This window comes from Thunnus thynnus, chromosome 17, assembly GCF_963924715.1.
Source record: "Thunnus thynnus chromosome 17, fThuThy2.1, whole genome shotgun sequence".
Lineage (NCBI taxonomy): Eukaryota > Metazoa > Chordata > Actinopteri > Scombriformes > Scombridae > Thunnus > Thunnus thynnus.
Window position 1 is genome coordinate 16723078 of NC_089533.1, and position 20068 is coordinate 16743145.

Genomic DNA, 20068 nt, shown 5'->3' on the forward strand with positions numbered 1-20068 from the left:
CTTTCACACATCACTTCCTCTAAATCATAACAGACAGTGGAATCTGGTCTGCCCGCAGCTGTTGGCACAAAAGGCCAGGGACAAGGGAGTGATGAGTCCAGGGAATCTGTCTGTCTCTGTCCTCCACCTGTCTTCTGAGAGCAACAATCATTCTCTGCTCTATCAGCTGGCTTTGATGTCGACGCTGCTGCAGGTTGAGAATACTTATTGCCAAAAAAACACTTAATAAAACACAAAAGTGATAGTAGATGGTGAGAGTAACTGGTGTTGACTTACAGTATATTATACCACTCAGGTGTGTAATTATGTGGCATCATTCAGAGCTCTGGTTGCCATTTGATAAATGCTCTGACCTATATAGCCTTGTGTTTTTCACACTGTGCTGTCAGACATTAAGTGCTTTTAAATAGCATTTTTGTCTGTGTTGAATGTGATGCACCAAGGGAGGGTTTTCCCTCTTAACTACAGTGTCATATTTATTCACTTCTAATTAAGCCCTTTAATCTTCTCTCTGGTGAGGCCCGCTGCTCACATTTTAAAGCCCACAGGAGGAAAGAGATGGGGAACCCTTAAGACATGCCTCCCTTCCCTCGCTCATGATTCGTCGAGACTCGTTCTGCTGCTTCTTCTTTAGTAGACATCTGATAAGGATCTAGTAATTTTCATGTTTCCTTTTTAACTTCTGTTAGGGTGGTGCACTATGACATTTTGACAGAAACGCCAGCAATGCGATACATTTGAAATACAGTGTTCTTAGAGGTGGATACATGAAGAAGACAGGTTTTAGTTCACAGTTAACTAAATCCTCCAGGTTCCTCAACATTTTATTATTATATATTGAACTTTCTTGCGCAGGGTTTTTATAGAATTTGTGACTGCACCATTTGTTCTGTTTAAGGATTGCCATTCAAAAGTACAAAACACCATCTCTGTTGTTTGATAGAACAGCAGTGGCTAAGGCCAGCAAACATGCCTGTGAGAGTAGCGGTATGTATCCTACTGGATATTGAGCAACTGCAACCCTGATTATAGCAACAAGATGTTCTTTAGGTAGTTTGTAAAAGCTTCGTTCAGGCCATAACTTGGCCGATTAAAAGCTCAGCTATGGAAAGCTTATAATCACTCACAAACTGAACTTTTGTATGCGTATCTGTGTACGCTTCACCCAAGAGCAAGGCGACCCACTCGGATGAACGGAGAGCAGAGTCAGCATTATTAAAGTCGTAGGTAGAAGTGCACTGATTGTGATTTTGAGTGACTTGGCTGTGATCCATCTCCCAAGTTCTTTTATTTAGGTCCACATTTGAAGCTGTGCCATAATCAATACTTAAAGGGCATGCTGTTTTGCACAATATTACATTTTTTCAGCAAGAGAAGAAACATCTTGAAAATGTTGAAAGGCTTCATGAAGTTCATATAAGCAGCAAATATTGTTTAGAAAAATCACTGACTAAGCAGGGTATTCTTCTTTCATAATTGATTTTAGTTTGTCAGTCACCACTGCATATATGTGCAATGAGCAGTGTGTGATTAGATGAAATTATACTTTTATCACAGGTACTTGCATAGCCCAGTTTTCTAATGAAAGTATAAGGTTTTCCTCTGGGTCATGAGTAGTTGCTATCTGTGCACCTCTACTCATAAGACTCACACAGAAGGATCCTTTATCTTCAAGGTCATGTGGCCAGTTTTTCTACTTTCACTGAGAGACAGAGAGACTTAGAGGGAGAGCTGCTTTCCACCTTCTCCTTCTCACCTCTCTGATATCTCCCCAGACAACCCCCCCCCCCCCCTCCTCCCCTCCGCCCCCCCAAACATCTAGGTCTTAAACATTCAGGCAAGCATGCAATCATATTTTCTCTCAGAAAATTAGGACCCCTTTTTAAAGTGGAAAATGAGATGTCTTCCTCTGCGTGAAGCACACACAGCCCCAAGGCCACGGTTTGATGTGCATCTTTGATGAACTGGGAATTCTCCTGTGCACCCACACAGCTGAGGACTGTGTTTTTCGCAAATAGGCTGTCAGACAGAGTAACTCTAATCTCCTTTTATTCTGTTTCACTTTTTCTCTGCAGTGCACTGCCTTGTGAGATTTGTGCTTAATAAGTCGCACCTTGCAGAAGCCTTTACTTAGGGCTTTTGTTTGTTTGTTTTACAAATCATCAACATATTTGCATCTATGGGAATATTTTGTTTTAATGCCTCAGTCAGTTTGATGTTATTGATGTTACTGAACGTGCAGGACTCGTGTCATTCTTTCGAAAAGAAGAATCCGAAGCGGCATGGCACACTGTAGGCAAATAGTGTTCTAATTGTAAGCGGATTTAGACCCAAGCTGGTTTCCGGCAGTGAGACTCGAGCTCAAGGGGGTGGAGACTGTCTCACACACACACACACACACACGCACACACGCACACACACACACGCACACAAACACACACACACACACACCATTCTCTTCATCACTTACCCTCCCTGCTCTACCTCCTTCCCTTCCTCCTGTATGACTGCTCTCCCTTTCTCTCTCTCTCTCTCACCCGCTCCCTCCCTCCCTCTCCCTTCTTGTCTCTTCCCTCTGATTGGCCGACAGAGGAGCCAGCCAGCTTTCCCCTTCCCCCAAGCTTCCAGAAGAATCTACGTCACACATCAGAGAGTCCCAACTGTATAACGATCGCTTCCATAACTATTATCATACATTGTGGCACAACCGTCAAGTCCTCTGTTTTTAAGAGGAAATCACCTCCTAAAATCAGCGGAGAAAATTGGTCTGGAATTATTGTGTCCATCTGCCGCCCCTAATACAGTAGTAATGACAAGGGGATAATAGTAGATCACAGTGAATGAAGGAGAAAGGAAGAGGAGAGCACAGGAAGGTGGGGAGGGATGAAGCACAAGAGCAGAGAGGAAATGGAGCAGATGTAGAGAAATCTGATGAGAGGCGAGCTCCAGCTCTAGAGCTTCCCCCCCGATTCTTGAGCTGCAGGGAGAGGGAGACACGCAGACAGATACGGGTGAAACTGGATCAGACCACACAGCCCCATACAGAGGGGCTACAGTACCGGGGGCACAAATTAAATAGGAACCCCCCCCCACACACACACACACACACACGCACAAACACACATGCACATGACAGACACAGAAAAATGAGGAAGAGAAGCTGTTAGTGTGTGAACGAACATGCCTGTCTGTATTTACAAGGCTGTGTGAATGTATGTTCCACCACACCATCCTGTCGTCTCCCCTCAGTGTGGGCCTCAGCATTACATAACTCTTTGTTTTTGTGTGTGTTGGGCTGGCCGCATGTGTGCGAGTTATTCATTGCTTCACTGCACACACTCGGGATGGTAGCCAATGGCGAAGCGCTGCTCTTTATAACTCATTTAGGCCACACAAAGATTTTCTTTTTCTTTTGGTTTCTGGCTTTACAGTGATTTTTTTTCCCTTCCTTCTTCCCCTACCGTATATTTTATTACTAGCCAGAAATAAAATACCATTGGCTCAGCGCACGTTATGTTTGATCAGCTGATGCTTGGGCTTGTTCATGTTCTTGTAAAATACGTGTAGGCTTTAAACACGTTTTTTTTTTTTTTTTTTTTTGCATCCTGTTTACATTCTAGTTTACCAGCTTATTCTATTATGTAATGAAATGTACTGAGGCGATTATTCAGTGTGCTTTGTGTCCCATAATGCATCGCACCCAGCAGTGGCTCTGTGACCCCAAGCTGATTATCCTGTTTGACTTAGTGTTGACCTCTAACCTTGCACTTCTACATTCAGCTACACTATATTAGCCTACAGAGGGCTTTTCACTTCACAGCTCTTTTCTTCTTCTTCTTCTTCTTCTTCTTCTCCTTTTTGGCTCTGTTTACAAAAGAAATTAAGTGATGTTTCATGTTCATGTCGCCCAAATCTGAATGTGGAGCTTATCTTTGATGCGAGATGAGCACAGAAAATTGCACTGAATATTAGTGCCTCTCTCAAGTCTCTGCCTGGCTGAAATGTTGCAAAAAGATAAGACACAGAAACATGGGAAATAATTGGTCATAGCAAAGGTGTGTGTTTGTGTTGTGAGTAGGTATATATATATAGAGAGAGAGAGAGAGAGAGAGAGAATCACACTCTGTTGCTAAGGGTAACTAAAGCTATTGGGACAAGCCACTTGGCTTCTGCAGCGGTAGAAGCAGTTGATAACTAACAGCTTCGGTAGAGCACTGAGAGGTGATCATTTCAGGGGTCATAACCTGCCACTAACCATGAATAGCTTATGTTGATGGGACTGAACACTCTTTATAGTACTGTCCTCATGAAGACAGTAGCCCACAATAATGTAGCAGGCAGGTCTAAGTCCGTTATCTGGTACTTGACCCCCTCATCAGTTCTTATCTGTGACCAGGCACCATGGCAGTTCTTAAACTGTGAGAGTTGTGTATCTTGGCATTCCCTAAAGCCTGAGGGTTTATTACAGTACCACCCTGAGATTATTACAGTCCTCTGGCTCTCCAAAGAGCAGCCATGTGTTTAGACTGACCGCTGCCTAGAATCAAGCTTCAGGCATCCAGGAGTGACTTTGAATCTTGTGCATTTATAGACATCTCCTCATTTGCCTTTCTGAATTTAACATCATGGTTCCGATCCAAAAGTGACCGTGGCTTTGAAAAGAAGCAGCGGAGGAAATGCTCAGCCACAGCAGCTTTCCAGAAAAGAAAGCTGTACTCGTGGTTGTTTTTTTTTTGCATAGTCCAACAAACAGTTATTTTTATCAGCATATCTATATCAATGTCAATATAATGACAAATGCAATTAAACAATCATCAAAAAGTGCCATCGATTGATTTTCTAATTATCAACTAATTAGTCAATAATTGTTTTGGCACCAGTGTTCACACAACAATTCTGCTTCTGCATAATGCTCCTGCAACCCCATCATCCCTGAATTTCTGCTTCTTTTGTTACCTGTCCCCCCCCCCACCACCCTCCCCACTTCCACAGTGCCAGACTCTGCCAAACTCGACCCCGCCCCTCCTCATCCCCCCGTCAACCCCAGTGTCATCCTGTCTGTACCCCCAAGCAGTGGCAATGGCAAGCGCGCCCCCTGTGGAGGCCAGCCGCAGACAGCACAGCAGCCCCAGACCCTGCTTCAGCAGCGCTACCCACCCAGAGAGGTTCCCCCGCGCTTCCGCCAGCAGGAACACAAGCAGCTGTTGAAGCGGGGCCAGCCTCTGCCCTCTGGGACCCTGCCTCTCATCACCACGGGACGTCCTGCCACTACTGAGCCTGCAGCAGCAGTAGCCATACACTCCTCTCCCTCCTGCTCCTCTTCCTCCACAGCAAGCCTGCCTACAGGTCAGCCAAGACACTCAGATGGTGTTAAAGCAGAATGCAATTAATGTGCTTTTTGCAATGTGCTTCTTTTTTTTTTTTTACATGCAACAGTGGAGGTTGCTGTAGGAGAGTTGAAAGTTGTTGCGAATTACTTTCAATATATCCAGTATATCTATGGTCTGTCATTGGTTGAGTGGAATTCAGTAGCTTTAGTAGTCTTAGACAGCTCCAGTAGGAAAATGTCATCACACTATTTGCAAATACTTTTATAAACACATAGATTCCACAAAGGTCTGTCATATAATATTTTTGTAAACCCGATGTTGCCAATTTTCTTATCCTGACAGATCTTTGACTTAAATCAATTGTGCCCTAGAGTGGTTTTGTTTTGCATACACTGGTATTGGCATATGGCTAACATTGGTATTCTTGACAGCCAGCGGCTATGCCTACTCTTGTTTTTTTTTGTATGGCACTGTGATTGTAACAGTGTGTTGTACCTGTAGAGCAGTGCAGAGGCATCACAGGTGCTGTTGACTGTTGTTTATTTTCACTCTGCCTCTGCCTGGCTGGGAATTAGAAATGGGGCTAGAGGAATACAGGGGTAGAGGATGGAGAGTAAACACAGCTGGCTATCACAGTATGTGTCTGTGTGTTTTCCTTCCTGAGGCTTTGCGTGTCACAATAAACCAGGTTCTCATGTATTTCCAAGCGGTGAAGGTCCATTCTTCATTCATTATAATCATCTCCTCTTTGAAGATGACGATGTTGAAAATTCTTTTTAGGGCACTTGGCACTTTCCATTGTCTGGGAAGGAAAATAAATTTTACATTAAGCGTGTGTCTGAGCGTCGTCCAACTCCTCTGAGGCTGTTTGAATGCACTTCTATCTCCATGGCAATGAGATGTTTATCCCATCCTCGTCTCTTTCTCCTCCTCCTCCTCCCCTTCCTCCCTCTCATCATCATCCTCCTACTCTTCGTCGAGCTTTGCTGACCGGCCCTATTTCCTGTTTTTGGAGGAGGAGCAAAATGGAGCTAGCTAGTTGGCTATGCACCTCAGTGGGCCTGACCTGGCATAGATACAAAGACTGAGTGAGAAGGAAAGAAAGAAAGAGAGAAAGAAAGAAAGAAAAAGAAAGAAAGAAGAGAGTGAGCATGGCAGAGGTCCAGTACTGTGGGATGAAGTGACTCATGGCTTACGGTAAAAGCTGCTGCTTCTCTCCTCCCCTCTCTGGCAGGCCTGCACTGCTCTGCTTTTGCTCTCTGTGTGTCATTGAAATGACTGATTGCATTAGGACAGACAGACATGAGGACCTTCCAGACTGAAGGACAGATAGGGGTCCTGTGGAACCTGGGATGTTTTAGTATTTATCTATACAGATGCTTAAAGGCAAGTTCAAGGCAAGTTGAATGTAAGTTTCGCACGAGCATGAAACTTCACTCTACACTCAGTTGCTAGCTAAAACAAATGAAGTCTAATACAACACCCCTGCAGTGATATCGCACTTTTATAGAAGATATAACGTTCAGCTTTTGTTAAAATTGTTTTCTATTAAGTTCAACTTTGACACCTCTCCGTATATAACCATATACAATTCAACAGCAGCACAAACTACAGTCCCCAAAATAAATGATGTCTCAGTTTAAAAGCCTCACAGTTTCATTTCTGTTTTGTAGAAAATTTAGCAACGATATTTAACACACACCAAAGGTAATCCCACCCCCGTCACTCTGTCCTTACAACACCGCCTGCCCCAGCAGCAGCCTTGTCTGCTGATAGAACGATTGTCCCCCTCCCTGCTTTCATTTCTCACCGATAGCTAACAGTAGAAGCACACTAGCTGCATTCATTCCCTCCCCTTTCCCTGCTCTCTTCGTCCGCTGACTCCACCTCGCCCTCACCCCATCTCTCATCACCCGGTCACATGTTGGCTTTTTTTAAAGTGGGGTGGGGGGGGGGTGATAAACTTGGCCTCTGCGTCCACGTGTATTCATTTGCATGTATGTAAACACAAACATTCTCTTCTTCTGCAAGCTCAGCTTTACGTGCCCCTGCTCAACTTGACACACACAGTATTATTCTGCTGTAAAGACAAGCAGCAGCAACTACTGTTGTGTTTTAATGATCAAGATTCATAAGAGTGCAATGTAAATTGTTATTAAGTATATGTCATGTATTGACATAGAGTTGTTTTCTCAAATCAGATGCATCTACTGTTCGTTAACTCTGCCTTCTGTGATTTGAGTTTGACTGTTAACTAATGATAATGAGTTTGGTGATAGCACTCAAGATTTATAGCCACTTCCTTTTGCGTTTGTCTGACACACTTTACTTAAAGCCCATAAACTAATTATCAAGGTTTTATGTACCAGTAGGCATTGCACTTGCTAAGCACAATAGAGGCCAATACAATAAAAACAGAATAATGTAAATAGGCCTCATCTAGTTAAAGAACAGTGTGGCTAATGTGCTAATAGCTTTTCTAGCGGAGAACAGATAGAGTGTATGCAGGCTAGACTTGATGTGCTCTTTAAGTCTGCTGATGATGCTGTAAAAGAGCCTTGGGAATCCCCTCAAAGAGGACTGGGACATCTTGTGATGTGATTAAACATCGGCTCTCTGTTAACCACAAGTGTTCAGTGCTTGCACTTTCTTCTTTTTTTTTTTTCTATCTTGTCTCACTTGCTATGCGTCCCTGTTCCTCTCACTCTCTCTGCCATGCTCGTCCGCTCAAGCATGTGCTCACCACCTCCACTTCTGCTATACCAACATCACGGCTCACACATACCCTCACTGGCCCCAAGGCAGCCAGGATTAGCACATACTACACGTATGTGTGTCAGTCTTCCCATTATTATAACCTTCTCCCAGTGTTGCCTTTTGCTTGGCTAACAATCCATATCCCAAGGCCCTTTCATGTAGAGGAGGCGTGAGAGAGCAAGTTATTTTAAGACTGGCATGCTGGAGAAAGCCCTTGACCTGGTTTATCCTTTCATAGGGGGTGCAGAAAGAGGATATTCACAGGCAAACATGACAACCAGATGTCTTAGATGTGTGCTTTTTAAAGGACATGTTTTGTCTCTCTCTCAGTCTTTTCCTCTTTAGTTACTGTTGAGATGATAACATTGCATTATCAGCAATGCAGCTGCAAAGAAAGCACCTACAAGGAACAGAATTTCTTCAGTTCATTCCCTTTCATTAAGCCGCTATTGTTTTGGTTTTGTTTTTTTGGCTGAATACAATTCAGCCAACAAACTGTGCCACTTCAGAATATTCCCAACATAGCAGTAATAAAACGCTGCTGATTGTTTTGTGTGCTTGGCCTGCACAAACTCTCCTGGTTCTGTCTCCTGGCACTGTCTCTCATTCTGCTTGGACAGGCACACAGGAAATGCTGGCCACTGTTGCAATGCCACCCTGACCCAACCTCACTCTCATACCCTTAAATCTCTGTAACATGCACATACAACCGTATATCTAAAAACCAACAGATCTGCTGAAGTCGCTATATGACTAAAAGGTTTTCATCTTTTACCTTGTTAGAAGTGTATGTGTGTGTGTGTGTGTGTGTGTGTTTGTGTTTGTGTGTATTTAAAAATGCAAGTGGTGGTAACCTTTTTATATACCAATCGATGGCCCGCTGCAATAATACCTATCAAGGCAAATGCTGTTTTTATATAGATGTTTAATATTAGTTGATGTCGACTGTAATCATAGTTTGAATTTTCAATACTCTAATTCAGTGTTCAAGTTTAATCCTCTTCGGTAAAATAATTTTAGTTTTTCTTATACATTCATTATGCATAAACTACACTTCACTACAAACACATTTAGGTCTGTAACTCACAAATATTTTCATTATTTATTAATCTGCGGATTATTTTCTTGGTTAATTAATTGTTTTGTCAGAGTAGTGAAAAATGATATTTTCCATAGCCCAAGGTGATATATTCATATAGCTTTTTTCATCCGACCAAGAGTCCAAAATGCTACGATATTCTGTTTACTATTATATATGTCAAAGAAAGATATCAAATCAGCACATTTGATAAGCTGGAACCAGCAAATGTTTGGCAATTTTGCTTGAAAAATTACTGAAATATTAACCAGTTATCAAAATAGTTATCAATCCCTTGCTTTGTTGTGCTGGGCTTATACACAGATCTGGGGAAGCACCGGAATTAAACAAGTCACCGTACTGCAGTGGTGTCTCCCTACAATACACGGACATTCAAATGCGAAGTGTACAATTTTCTATTTTTACCTTTACTTTCTATGTAATGTTACTTTTGACAACGATGTTTACGAGTTCAGGAAGAAACTGCAGTTCTCAGCCGCTCCAATAGTAGTGGCAGACTTCAACTTTGGAAAAAACTGAATGCGAATTACACAAGCCTTTACTTCATGAAGACCACATGCTTTACATAGATTCCCTGGGCGTGCAGAGGACCATGTTCTTCCTCAGAAGTGGATTAAAAATATTAACAGAAAGGACTTTGTTCCCAATAACAACAGCACAGTAGGTTTGGGTTAACAGTAATCAATCTTTATTCATCTCATAATGACTAGCATGCAGCTGCCTAGCCTAACATGGTGAAACAAGTAATGTCCGCTAAGTTAACACTGCTTAGCTAGCTAACATAAGTGGGCTAACACACTGTCTAGGGGCTGCTAAGCACTAACAAATGATGTTCAACTAAGCAACTTTGTTACACATGACATATAAAAAGTGAAAGGTTATTCTGAGAATGCAAAAAAAGCAGTGATGCTAATGTTTCAGAAAATAGTCTAGATAACGTAGAACTAAAGTTGTCCAACCAATAAATCTGCTACATATGAATGTAAAATGATGTAATGTGTAAGTTTGACCCTCATTAAAGTCAAAAGAGAACTACTTGAGTCCATAAACTTTCATTATTTTATTTCCTTGTGCTATTCTGGTAGCTATTGCTGGTAGCAGATCCTCAAAGTAAACCTTCTTCAGGGGGAAGATTTTCTCTATTGTCCACTCTTGGTTGTATGGCACATCCATGATAATGTGTTCATTTGGGATCCATACCAGGAACTTACAATTTGTTTTGTTCGCACAATGCATCACTACTTGGACCTGGCAATAGTAGCCTAATCCTTATGCAGTTTCCCTAAGAACATATCTTCCATTTATATGTTTTACGTCATATTTGTTTGATTCAGTCTGTTTTTAGCAGACTGCCATCGTGGGCCCCAAGCGTCTTCAGTGTAGGAAACCTAATCTCAAGGATGATATCTGTGTCAGTGATTCTATCAAGGCTGGCACTGAGCCAGTTTTCTGTCTCATGCACAACGAGACCTGTAGTCACCACAGTTTGTCCTGTGGTCTCCTCAAAACACTTTCTAGCCAAAGGCTCAGATGTTTGACTGGACCTAGTGGCTGTACTTCTAACAAACTTGCAGTTCAGTTTTCTTTCCACCCACACATCCCACATTTGATATATCTTTAAAAAACTACATTGCAGAGTTTACATTTGTGTTCAGTACATTGTACATGATCTTTGGGTAGTTAGTTAAATATTTGCATTCTTCTGTGGCTGTGCAGTCAACCCATAATGTAAAATGGTTCCAGGTATCATGGCTAAGCCAACTCGGGGGATGAAAAGGCTTGAATGACATTTGCATCTGTCTCAAATGCTGTAGCTGTAACTTTCGTACTTTTCCTAGGTCCTTGGTCTGGCCCTTGAATGTTCTCTAACTGTGTCTGGCACCACATTTTTCCAGGTGGATTGGTTCCAGGCACACACTTAGTCAGTGCAGGCTGTGCCTGTGAAGCCTTGGGTCACAGCATCTTTCACCTTTTAAAGTAGTCCTGCTGTATGACTGCTGCACTTCCCTCCGTTGGCCATACAGCCAGAGTTCACACCTACAACTTTGCCCTCCTTCCTTTGCAGAGTTAATTCAACATTATGATAGTTGTTAATGGACTGTGAGTATTGGACAGGTCCTTTTTAGAATGATGTGTTCATCATCTGGTAGAGTGTGTAATATTTGGCCAACCCATCCGAAGCTCAGGTAATCTTGACCCTTTATGAGTGACCTGTAGTTGGCATTTTGTTGCTTATCACAGGCTAGGCGATTAATGAAATAATCTTGAATACCTATAAAAAAAAAAAAACATGAATTGTTTTTTTTGTTTGTTTTTTTTGTTTATTTTTACTAATGTAACTGGTCAGTAAAGATAAAATGCAACTCTAGATTGATTATGCTAGCTAGATAGTACAGTAACATAAAATTACAGTAGTAAAATTTGAATAACGTTAAGATCACCATCCATATGAGGCAACTTCATCAGTAACTGGGGGCCACTGCCTAACGTCGTCAGTCGAAGTACTCATGCCGCTGTCAATGTCAGCAGGCAGCAGCAGACACTGAGTCACTACAACTTACCACCGCAGTAATGGTGGCACCGCTAGATAGTGAAACGCACAAATCGGTCACTGCATTCGTCTATACAGTTATGTACTGTTCTCAATGCATCAAATCTAACACAACTGGGGGGGGTGTGTGTGTGTGTGTGTGTGTGTGTGTGTGTGTGTGTGTGTGTGTGTGTGTGTGTGTGTGTGTCAGAGTCAGAGAGCTCGTTCATCTGGCTGGCAGCATGCATTGTCAGCTCTGTACCATTCAGTCTCTTCTGCCCCTGAGGGACTTCATTAAGCCAGGATCAGTCCAGCTGAGGCCCACACATCCCTTGTAGATTACTTCCTACTTCCATCTCTCAACATCCATCTCCGTCCTTCATATTCTGTCATGTCTGTCTTTTGTATTTTCATTCCTATTCCACCCCACATGTCCACTTGTTTTGTAAAAAATTTTTAAAAAAAAAAACATTAGGAGGCTGAAAGAAAGCAGGAAAGGAAGGTTCGCCTGCAGGTTACAGGTCTGTGCTTTCAGGAGATAGTGTGTGTTTTTCTTCTTTCCAGTGTGTTTGCATCCACACAGTAGGTGCAGTGTCTGCACTGTGTGTATGTTAACACACAAAGGAGCGAGTGGCCATGCAGTAGCACGGGATAACCTCACCGCGTGTTAGGACCAGTGGAGAGGCACAGGGGGCTGAACCTCAGTCATAAAAGGACTCTGTTCTCTACAAAACATTGACTTATTGTGTTGTTGCGTGGGCGCTGGGATCATTTGTAAACAATACCAGCCTTGATCCAGGGAACTGCTGCCTTTTTTTTTTCTTTTGCCGAGCTCCCAGCCCCTGATATCCTCCTCCCTCCATGCCCTCTGTTAAGTCTCATGCATGTCTTCCTCTGTTGTTCAGCTTCTCAGCTTGTCTCTCTATGCAACCTCTTGCCCCCCTGTAGGTCCAGCACATTTTTGGGGGGTTCAGATCACTAATCCTTAATACAGCACTGTGACCTGATCCATATGAGCTTGCTCATCTCATGTCTTACCTTGTGCCAAGAAAGCACCCCCTTGAAAGTGGCCGTTTTCTATCCAAAGCCTGGTTCTGCTGTTTATAATCACTGCATTCCTGGTTGGTAGTCATAAAGTTAGACAAAAACAGACATTTGTCATCACGTCTGTCCTGATGATATGCCTGTTCATACATAAACACGTGCATGTGTGAGAAAATTGCCATTCCAGCACTGGAGGGGGTGCAGCAGGCTTTTGTGAGGTTTCTCTTGCTCTCTCTTGCCTGCCACTACTATTCAAGAGGCTTTCCATTGTGGGAGGCTGTGCTAATTGCAGATGGAGTGGTCTTGGCTAAATATTTAGTGACAGTTTTGAAAGGTTGAAAGATGTGAGGGTGGCGGGTGTTGGAGGGGGGTTAGAAGACTCTCCCTTTTTGTTTTGTTTTACCTCATGCCTTGTGAGTGCATAAGTCTCTAGGTTTTTTCGTTGAGCTGTTAACCAAGCCGCCCGCCACCCACCCGCCCACCAACAATACTGCTCCCCACCTCTCCGACGCTCCCATCCCCTCCCCCCAGCCAGCCTTCTTTCAGTGCATGCTTTTCCAGAGAGGGAGAATATCCTCCGTCAGGATAGGAATAGAGCATGATATAAAAAAAGGCAGAGGGAGGCAATAGATAGAAGAGGAGAGACCCAGCCAAAGCAGTGTTGGTGGGAGGGACAGAGCATGAGGGGTGAGGAAGGAAGGGAGGGGGGGTTGTCTCATGCCGCGCAAGAGCTGTGCAACTTCTTGGCAGCATTTCAGATATGAGCCTCAGAAGCTTGGCGAGCCGAGCAGACATATTGAGACAAGGATGGTCGCTGTGTCGCACAAAACCTAGCTCTTTACAGGATGGTTGGGAGGCACCTCTCCACAGGTATTTCACTATAGTGTTGCACATCTACCTTCGTTTCCTTTTCTATCTCCCTGTTTGTTCTCTCTCTCTGCCTCTTCTGCGTTGTTTTGGTGGATTGTATTTACACAGCGTGTGGATGAGCACTTTAAAACATTAAAGCTGCAGCAACAGTGCATTGCGGGCATGCAGTGTTGAGTTGTTATGCTTTGTGTTTATCATAGTGGGTGAGACATGTGTGCTATTATGCAGCTATAGAGGAGATACAGACGGTAGCTCAGAGCCTTTTTGGCTCTAGTTCAGGACTGAGAAAATGGCGGTCCTGCACTTCTCAGTAGAGGGACGCTACAGAACGACAGCGCTGTGTGTGTCAGAAACACAGTGCCCTCTTTTTCCCCCCGTGCTCTCTCAGTGCCTGCTCTCTCTCTCTCTCTCCTTTAGTTGCAAGCATTGAAGTAGGCTTGAAAACAGTGGATGGTAAAATGCTATCCCTTCTACCATGTAGCAGTGGCAGTCAGTCTTTGCATACAAACTAAGCATGCATGTAAAGGCACATGTAAACAACAGCGCCTGCAGCATGAGGCACAGCAGAAAGGGGCGATGAAGTGGCGCCAGGTTGATCAGTGCAGCAACTGTGATTTGCAACTGGGCTTATTTTGTACCAAAACAATCCATATTGCGCACTGGAACTCCAGGGAGCTCGCACGACTTACTCCACAGGGCTCTAAGACAAATAAGCCAAAGCATTACTTTGAGTTGTCAGAGCAGTTGCAGGCAGATGGAAGCTGATGTGTTGGTGAGGAGACAGACTGCCAAGGGCTAGTGCAGAGTATTCATGCCATACTTCATGTCAAGTAAGGTCATAACTGCATTGGTTAGGAGGTCAAAAGTTAAAGATGACACAACTGTCGTCCCCGGTCGTTGATCACTTCTTTCACGTTCCCAAATATGACAGGTCTTTTTAGGGGTGACCTGTTAGGAACATATACTACTTAGATATTAGGCCTTCTCTCTTCATATGTGACAAAAGCATGCATCATTTTATGATTTAGACAAGATGATTTTGCATGTGGTACAATTTTTCATTTGGTTCATTTCTAGCCCACTGTACTAAATATACCAGCAAAGTAAACTTTTATTATTATCACTGTTGTTGCATGCAACCACATGAAATCTAAAGGTTCTATTTTCATTTTTAAAATGGGTTGCTGTTTGTTATAGTATTTTCAAAAACCTAAACGGCACAAGCAGTTTGACAACAAGCGCATACTTGTTTTGAATTATATTTTCAATGATAACTATACAAGAGCTCCACAGATGTCTGAGTTGCCACTACACTGATAAATAAAATTTAAAAACAAAACATTTAAAACAGGTATTTCTTTTCAGGCTCAGCAGTAATTGGGTTTTTTTTAATTCAGATATAGAAAACAAACTTTTGAAGCCTGTCAGATAAAAAAAAAAAATCAAGCCAATCAAGCAAGTGGGACAAGTCTTTTGTTTTTGACTCTGTGACAACTTAATTTGACAGATATTTTTGTTGTGCAAATGCTTAAACAACACTATTATAATCTGTAGTAACAGAATATTTTCCTATCTTATTTTAGTTAAATCAGGGAGAGCATTGGTCCTGTCTTGATTCAAATGTATGGAGAATGTAGTATTTGAATAGATGCATAGATGTAGTATTTATTGTATAATTAAAGCTCCCTTTGCTATCAGATTATTCATTCTCCTCTGTGCTTGCATTTTCAGTGTGGGTGGTATTTATTTTCATTTACAAAGCATCTTGTGAAGTCAATTTACGTATAAGTAGACACCTCACATGTTGCCATGGTATTTCAGCCTCATTAATCATATGTGGGTGTGATGACGTACATAACTTATACCCATCTTCTCTCCTCCTCTTACTCATGCTTTCTCTTTCCTCCCATACAGAACTGCCCCCACAGAGTGGCCAGGGAGCCCAGTATGATAATCCCCTTTGGGGACACCTGCCAGCCAACAGGAGTGCCACAAGTGCTGCAACTTCCACCAATATCAGTGTCTGGGATCAACTGATCATTGACCAGAAGGACACAGAGGCTTGGCCTTCTATTACTCTTAGCCAGAGCCAGGCCCCTCCAGGAGGATGCCCTTTGGACACTGACCCGGGTCACCTGACCAGCAGCAGCAGCAGCAGCAGCAGCAGCAGCAGCAGCAGTAGTAGTTGTAGTAGTAGTAGTAGTACAGCGAGTATGGCCACAGGGGCCAATAGCCAGACAGGCCACTTTCCTGCCAACCATCTGGGAAGCAAGGTCAACAGTGGGCCCAGCCCTGCCAATCATACTGGAACCAGTATGCACTCTAGCCAGGTTGCAGTCAATCGCAGCTGGGGCTCTGGGCCTGGGCCCTCCCACTGCCCCCCTCAGTCCTCAGTGGGGAGTGAAGGGAAGAGTGACAGCCCAGTGGGAGGAGGCAGCAGAGGGTGGGGCTCTTCTTCATCATCCTCCACCACCAACTTTAACTTGAACTTGAACCCTAATGCCAACCCATCTGCCTGGCCCATGTTGGGGCATGATGGGGGTGGCACAGGGGGAGGCAGCTCAGGGGGAGCCAACACCATTTCACCTCCTCAACCTACACCCAACCTCTGTAACCCCTCTGGCCCCCCACCAGCCCAGACCAGCACCTGTACCGGAGCCAACACTAACAGCAACTCCTCGGGGATTGGCAGCGCCTGGGGTAGCATAATGGCCTCTGACACCTCAGAGCCACACCCCTCCCCGTCCACGAATGTGTCTTTCAGTTCAGAACCTCAGAACCTTAAAACTGATGGACCAAATCACACTAATAAGCAGGAACCCCCCAGCCCCATCCACAACTTGCCTGGCTGGGGTGGTGCATCTGTAGGCTTGGGCTCCATGGGCCAGCACCCACCAGGGGCCCCACAAGTCAATGGAGAAGATGGTAGCTCAGTATGGGGTAACAGTGGCGAATCAAAGGCACCTTCATCTAAGGAGGCACCTGGCTGGGACTCTGGCTGGGGCCATGGAGGAGGTGGAGCAGGAAACTCTGGAGGCTGGGGTGACAAGTCCAGTGGAGACTGGGGGAAGAAGCACACTGAAGAGGCCCAGGGAGGCTGGGATGGCCCCATCTCTCCTCCCCAGGATTCACAGGCTAGTCCTTGGGGCAGAGCAGTGAGCACAGCTGGTGCCAGTGAAGGGAGCAGTGACAGCATGGAAGGACATTCCCAGTTCAGAGACCGCTCGTCCAGAGATAATCCAGCTCCGCCTCTGCCTGCCCAGGATCTGGACCCAAGGGTGCTGTGTAACACTGGCTGGGGACAGACCCCTGTTCGCCAGCACACCTCCTGGGACATGGACGATACTAAACGCAAGAATGATGTAGGTGCTGAATCATGGGGCTCTGGCCCAACCACTCCAAGCGATGCCCAGGGGCCCACCAACACTAACATGGGCCCCTCTCAGAGGACCGATTCTGGGAGCAAAAATGATGTGCCTGCTTCTCAGGGAGCTTCACGTTGGGGAGGGAGCATAGCTGCTACCAACCAGCCCAGCTCTGGTTGGGGTGAGCCACCCAACAACATTAAGCCCCCAGGTGGCCCTGGTGGCTGGGGGAATCCACCAAAAGGAGGCCCCACCACCAGTATACCCAAGAATAGTGGTCAGTCCTGGGGAGAAGAGAAGTCAAAAGGGTGGGATGATTCTCACATCAAGGCAACATCCCAGGGTTGGGGAGAGCAACCCAAAGCATCCCACAGCTGGGGCAATAGTGGAGGGAGCAATAAAGCAGCGGACTGGGGAGAACCAGAAGAGAGCAAAAAAAGTCCTACCAACCCTGGCTGGGAGGGAGAATCGGGAGGCTGGAAGGAAAACCCACGAAGCTGGGGAATGCCTGCTTCAGGACCTGGAATATCTGGAGCTGGAGGAAATGGGGGCTGGGGAGAGCCAGTTTGCCAGCATCCCAGTGGCCCTTCCCAAAGTTGGGGGGGCAAGCCTCAGGACGGGCCCAGTGGTAGCAGTGGAGGAGGCATAGGCTCTTGGAGTGGCTCAGGCTCAGTGAAGCAGGGTGGAGGCTGGAGTGGCAGTAAGCAGGAGACCTCAGCTGAGCCTACAGGCTGGGAAGAGCCCTCCCCACCCTCAATCCGACGTAAAATGGAGATAGATGATGGGACTTCTGCTTGGGGCGACCCTGGTACCTATAGCAAGGCAGTCAACCTGTGGGACAGGAACAATCCCGGAATGTCCCAGGCTAAATCTACCACTGGAGGCAATAACCCCCCAGGCCCCAGCAATAACCATCCCCACTCTCACAATCACCCCTACCACGGGCCACCTGCACCTTTACAAAATCATACCCAAAACTCCCAAAACCCAGGCCCCACCAGTGGGCCTATGGAACCTGTTGTGCAACACCAGTCCGGGCCATCCCACAACAGGGGTCCCCTTATAGCTCAAGGTAAGACAACATAATGCTCTGATATCGCGATGTATAATTGTTCCAGACATTCCACACCTATCATGTGCCAAGTTAAAGTTACTAGCCAAGTTAGTCAGATTCATTGGCTTATAGTATTCAGGTACATTACATTGTCAACATTTAGATTGTAAAGGTGATGTAATTCAAGATAAATTATATTAATTGCATATTCTTTCCTTTTTCTATTTTTATGTTTCACTGTTAAAGTAAAGGTGTAAAACAGGAAAGCTGGTTAGGTAGTTAGCACAGTGTACTGTTAATCTCCAAGCTGTTGATCCACTTAAAAGTAAAATCTTGACCTAGTTTGCCCTCTTTGGATTTACATCTAATCAACTATCCAAATGAGTTAAGCAGTGCCAGCCCTATCTCTCCGTAAGGCTCTTCACATTTCACAACACCAGGCACATTTGTGTGTGTAACCTTAGCAACCTCACATAGGTAGCACCCAGGAAGCACAAGAATTCTGTTTACAAAGTGCCTCGTGAAAATAGCAATTCACCACAAACTGTTTGAGACTGATCGGAAGTGTGTGATTATATGGGAGCCACCATCTGTCAGTAGTTGAAGGGAGGAGGTACTAGGAGGAACTGAGTTGGGGCAGCCGCCCCCTGCCGTCCCACATTTGACCCTGCATGCTGAATCCACATTGCTTCCCAGTAAAACCTGATTGCAGCCCCTTATGCTGGCATAATGGCTGTTGATCTTGTGGTTAATAACAAAGAGCTATAACCCCTCTAATACTATTTATCACTAAAGGCAGAAAGTGGGGAGAAAATGGATAGTTTGTTTGTCTCAGTATGTCATGTTTAGATCAGTGTGGCTCTTCGGCCAGTCAAGCTAGAAGGTTGAATGTTAACTATAATTTTGGAGCAGCCTTTAGGAGTTGATCTCTCCCTGGAGAGTGAGCTAAGCTGAGCCTGGCACTGCCCCAGGCCCAGAGACAGCACTGCGTCTTTGATGCCAAGAACAACCGGACTGTGCCAAATCTTAAATGGGCATCCTCTCCCTCTGTCAACCATCCTGCTAAGCCAAGCCCAGGTTTCTGCCTCCCTACACGAATGGGGATAAATGGGGTGATGGTGTCTACCAGAGTCTGGGTTAAATTTAAGTCTGTTGATATAAACAAATAGGAAAACCAAAAAAATCACATAAAACATGAATTGGTATGTTTTTGTAGATAGATCATTGATATGCATTGCAAATTAAGCTATGCAATTGTTGAAATAAAAATGTTGAATTCTTAAATGTGGAAACAACTTGATTGTATGATTTGTATCTGAAAAAACAATATTTTAATTTGCTGTAAATATTTTTGTTTAGGAATTGGTACATATGTCAGAAGTATTTTGACAGGATGTTGTCCTTGTATGTCCTCCAGGTTGGGGAGAGCTACCTGGCTCCCACACAAAATCAGAGAGCTCATGGGGGGAGCCTGCACCCTCTGCGGTCAGCGTGGACAACGGTACGTCTGCCTGGGGAAAACCCACTGGGAGCTGTGGGGGCTGGGGAGACAGCAACCCAGACAGCTATAGTAGGGGCAACCCAACTATGCCATCTGCATCTTGCAAACCTGGTAAGTAGCTTAACCCTGTGTTATGTTGGAGTTAGTCTTTACCAAGTGTGTGTACTTTTGAGGATTATTGATACCACTTGTATGCTCTGCGGCTGAAAAAAAAGTTCTATAGTTTTCTCATGATAAGTCAAATCAAGGACATCATGGTTCAAGAGAAGCAAGAGCACCCAATATTTTACAAAAATCTGCACTGACCCCTAGTGGCCATTTAATATTTTAGAATGTTCTGATTACTTTTATGTAGTAATGTGAAACACGTTTGTTACTTTTATTTTCCTTCACCAAAGAGTTGTTTTAATCATAATATATATTTATTAAAGACCCTGCACACTCAGGTGTTCTAACTTATTCTGGCTGATTAAGCATCTGTTCAGGTTAAAGTTGGATGTCAATCCATCATAGTCTTA

At 44.4% G+C, this 20068-nt stretch overlaps 1 protein-coding gene across 8 annotated transcripts in view; it reads left to right on the plus strand.

Annotated features, from left to right (window-relative positions):
• The window catches only part of tnrc6c1 (trinucleotide repeat containing adaptor 6C1), a 49243-nt gene that overhangs the window by 15208 nt on the left and 13967 nt on the right, over positions 1–20068 (plus strand). For 5 of the 8 annotated variants that reach the window (XM_067570577.1, XM_067570579.1, XM_067570581.1 and 2 more), the window contains exons 4-6: positions 4993–5346; positions 15545–18067; positions 19467–19661. In XM_067570577.1, the coding sequence (XP_067426678.1) occupies positions 4993–5346; positions 15545–18067; positions 19467–19661 (3072 nt within the window). Of the gene's footprint in view, positions 1–4992; positions 5347–13493; positions 13631–15544; positions 18068–19466; positions 19662–20068 lie in introns of those variants that run through there. The other 3 variants (XM_067570584.1, XM_067570585.1, XM_067570583.1) reach the window with 2 other exon arrangements.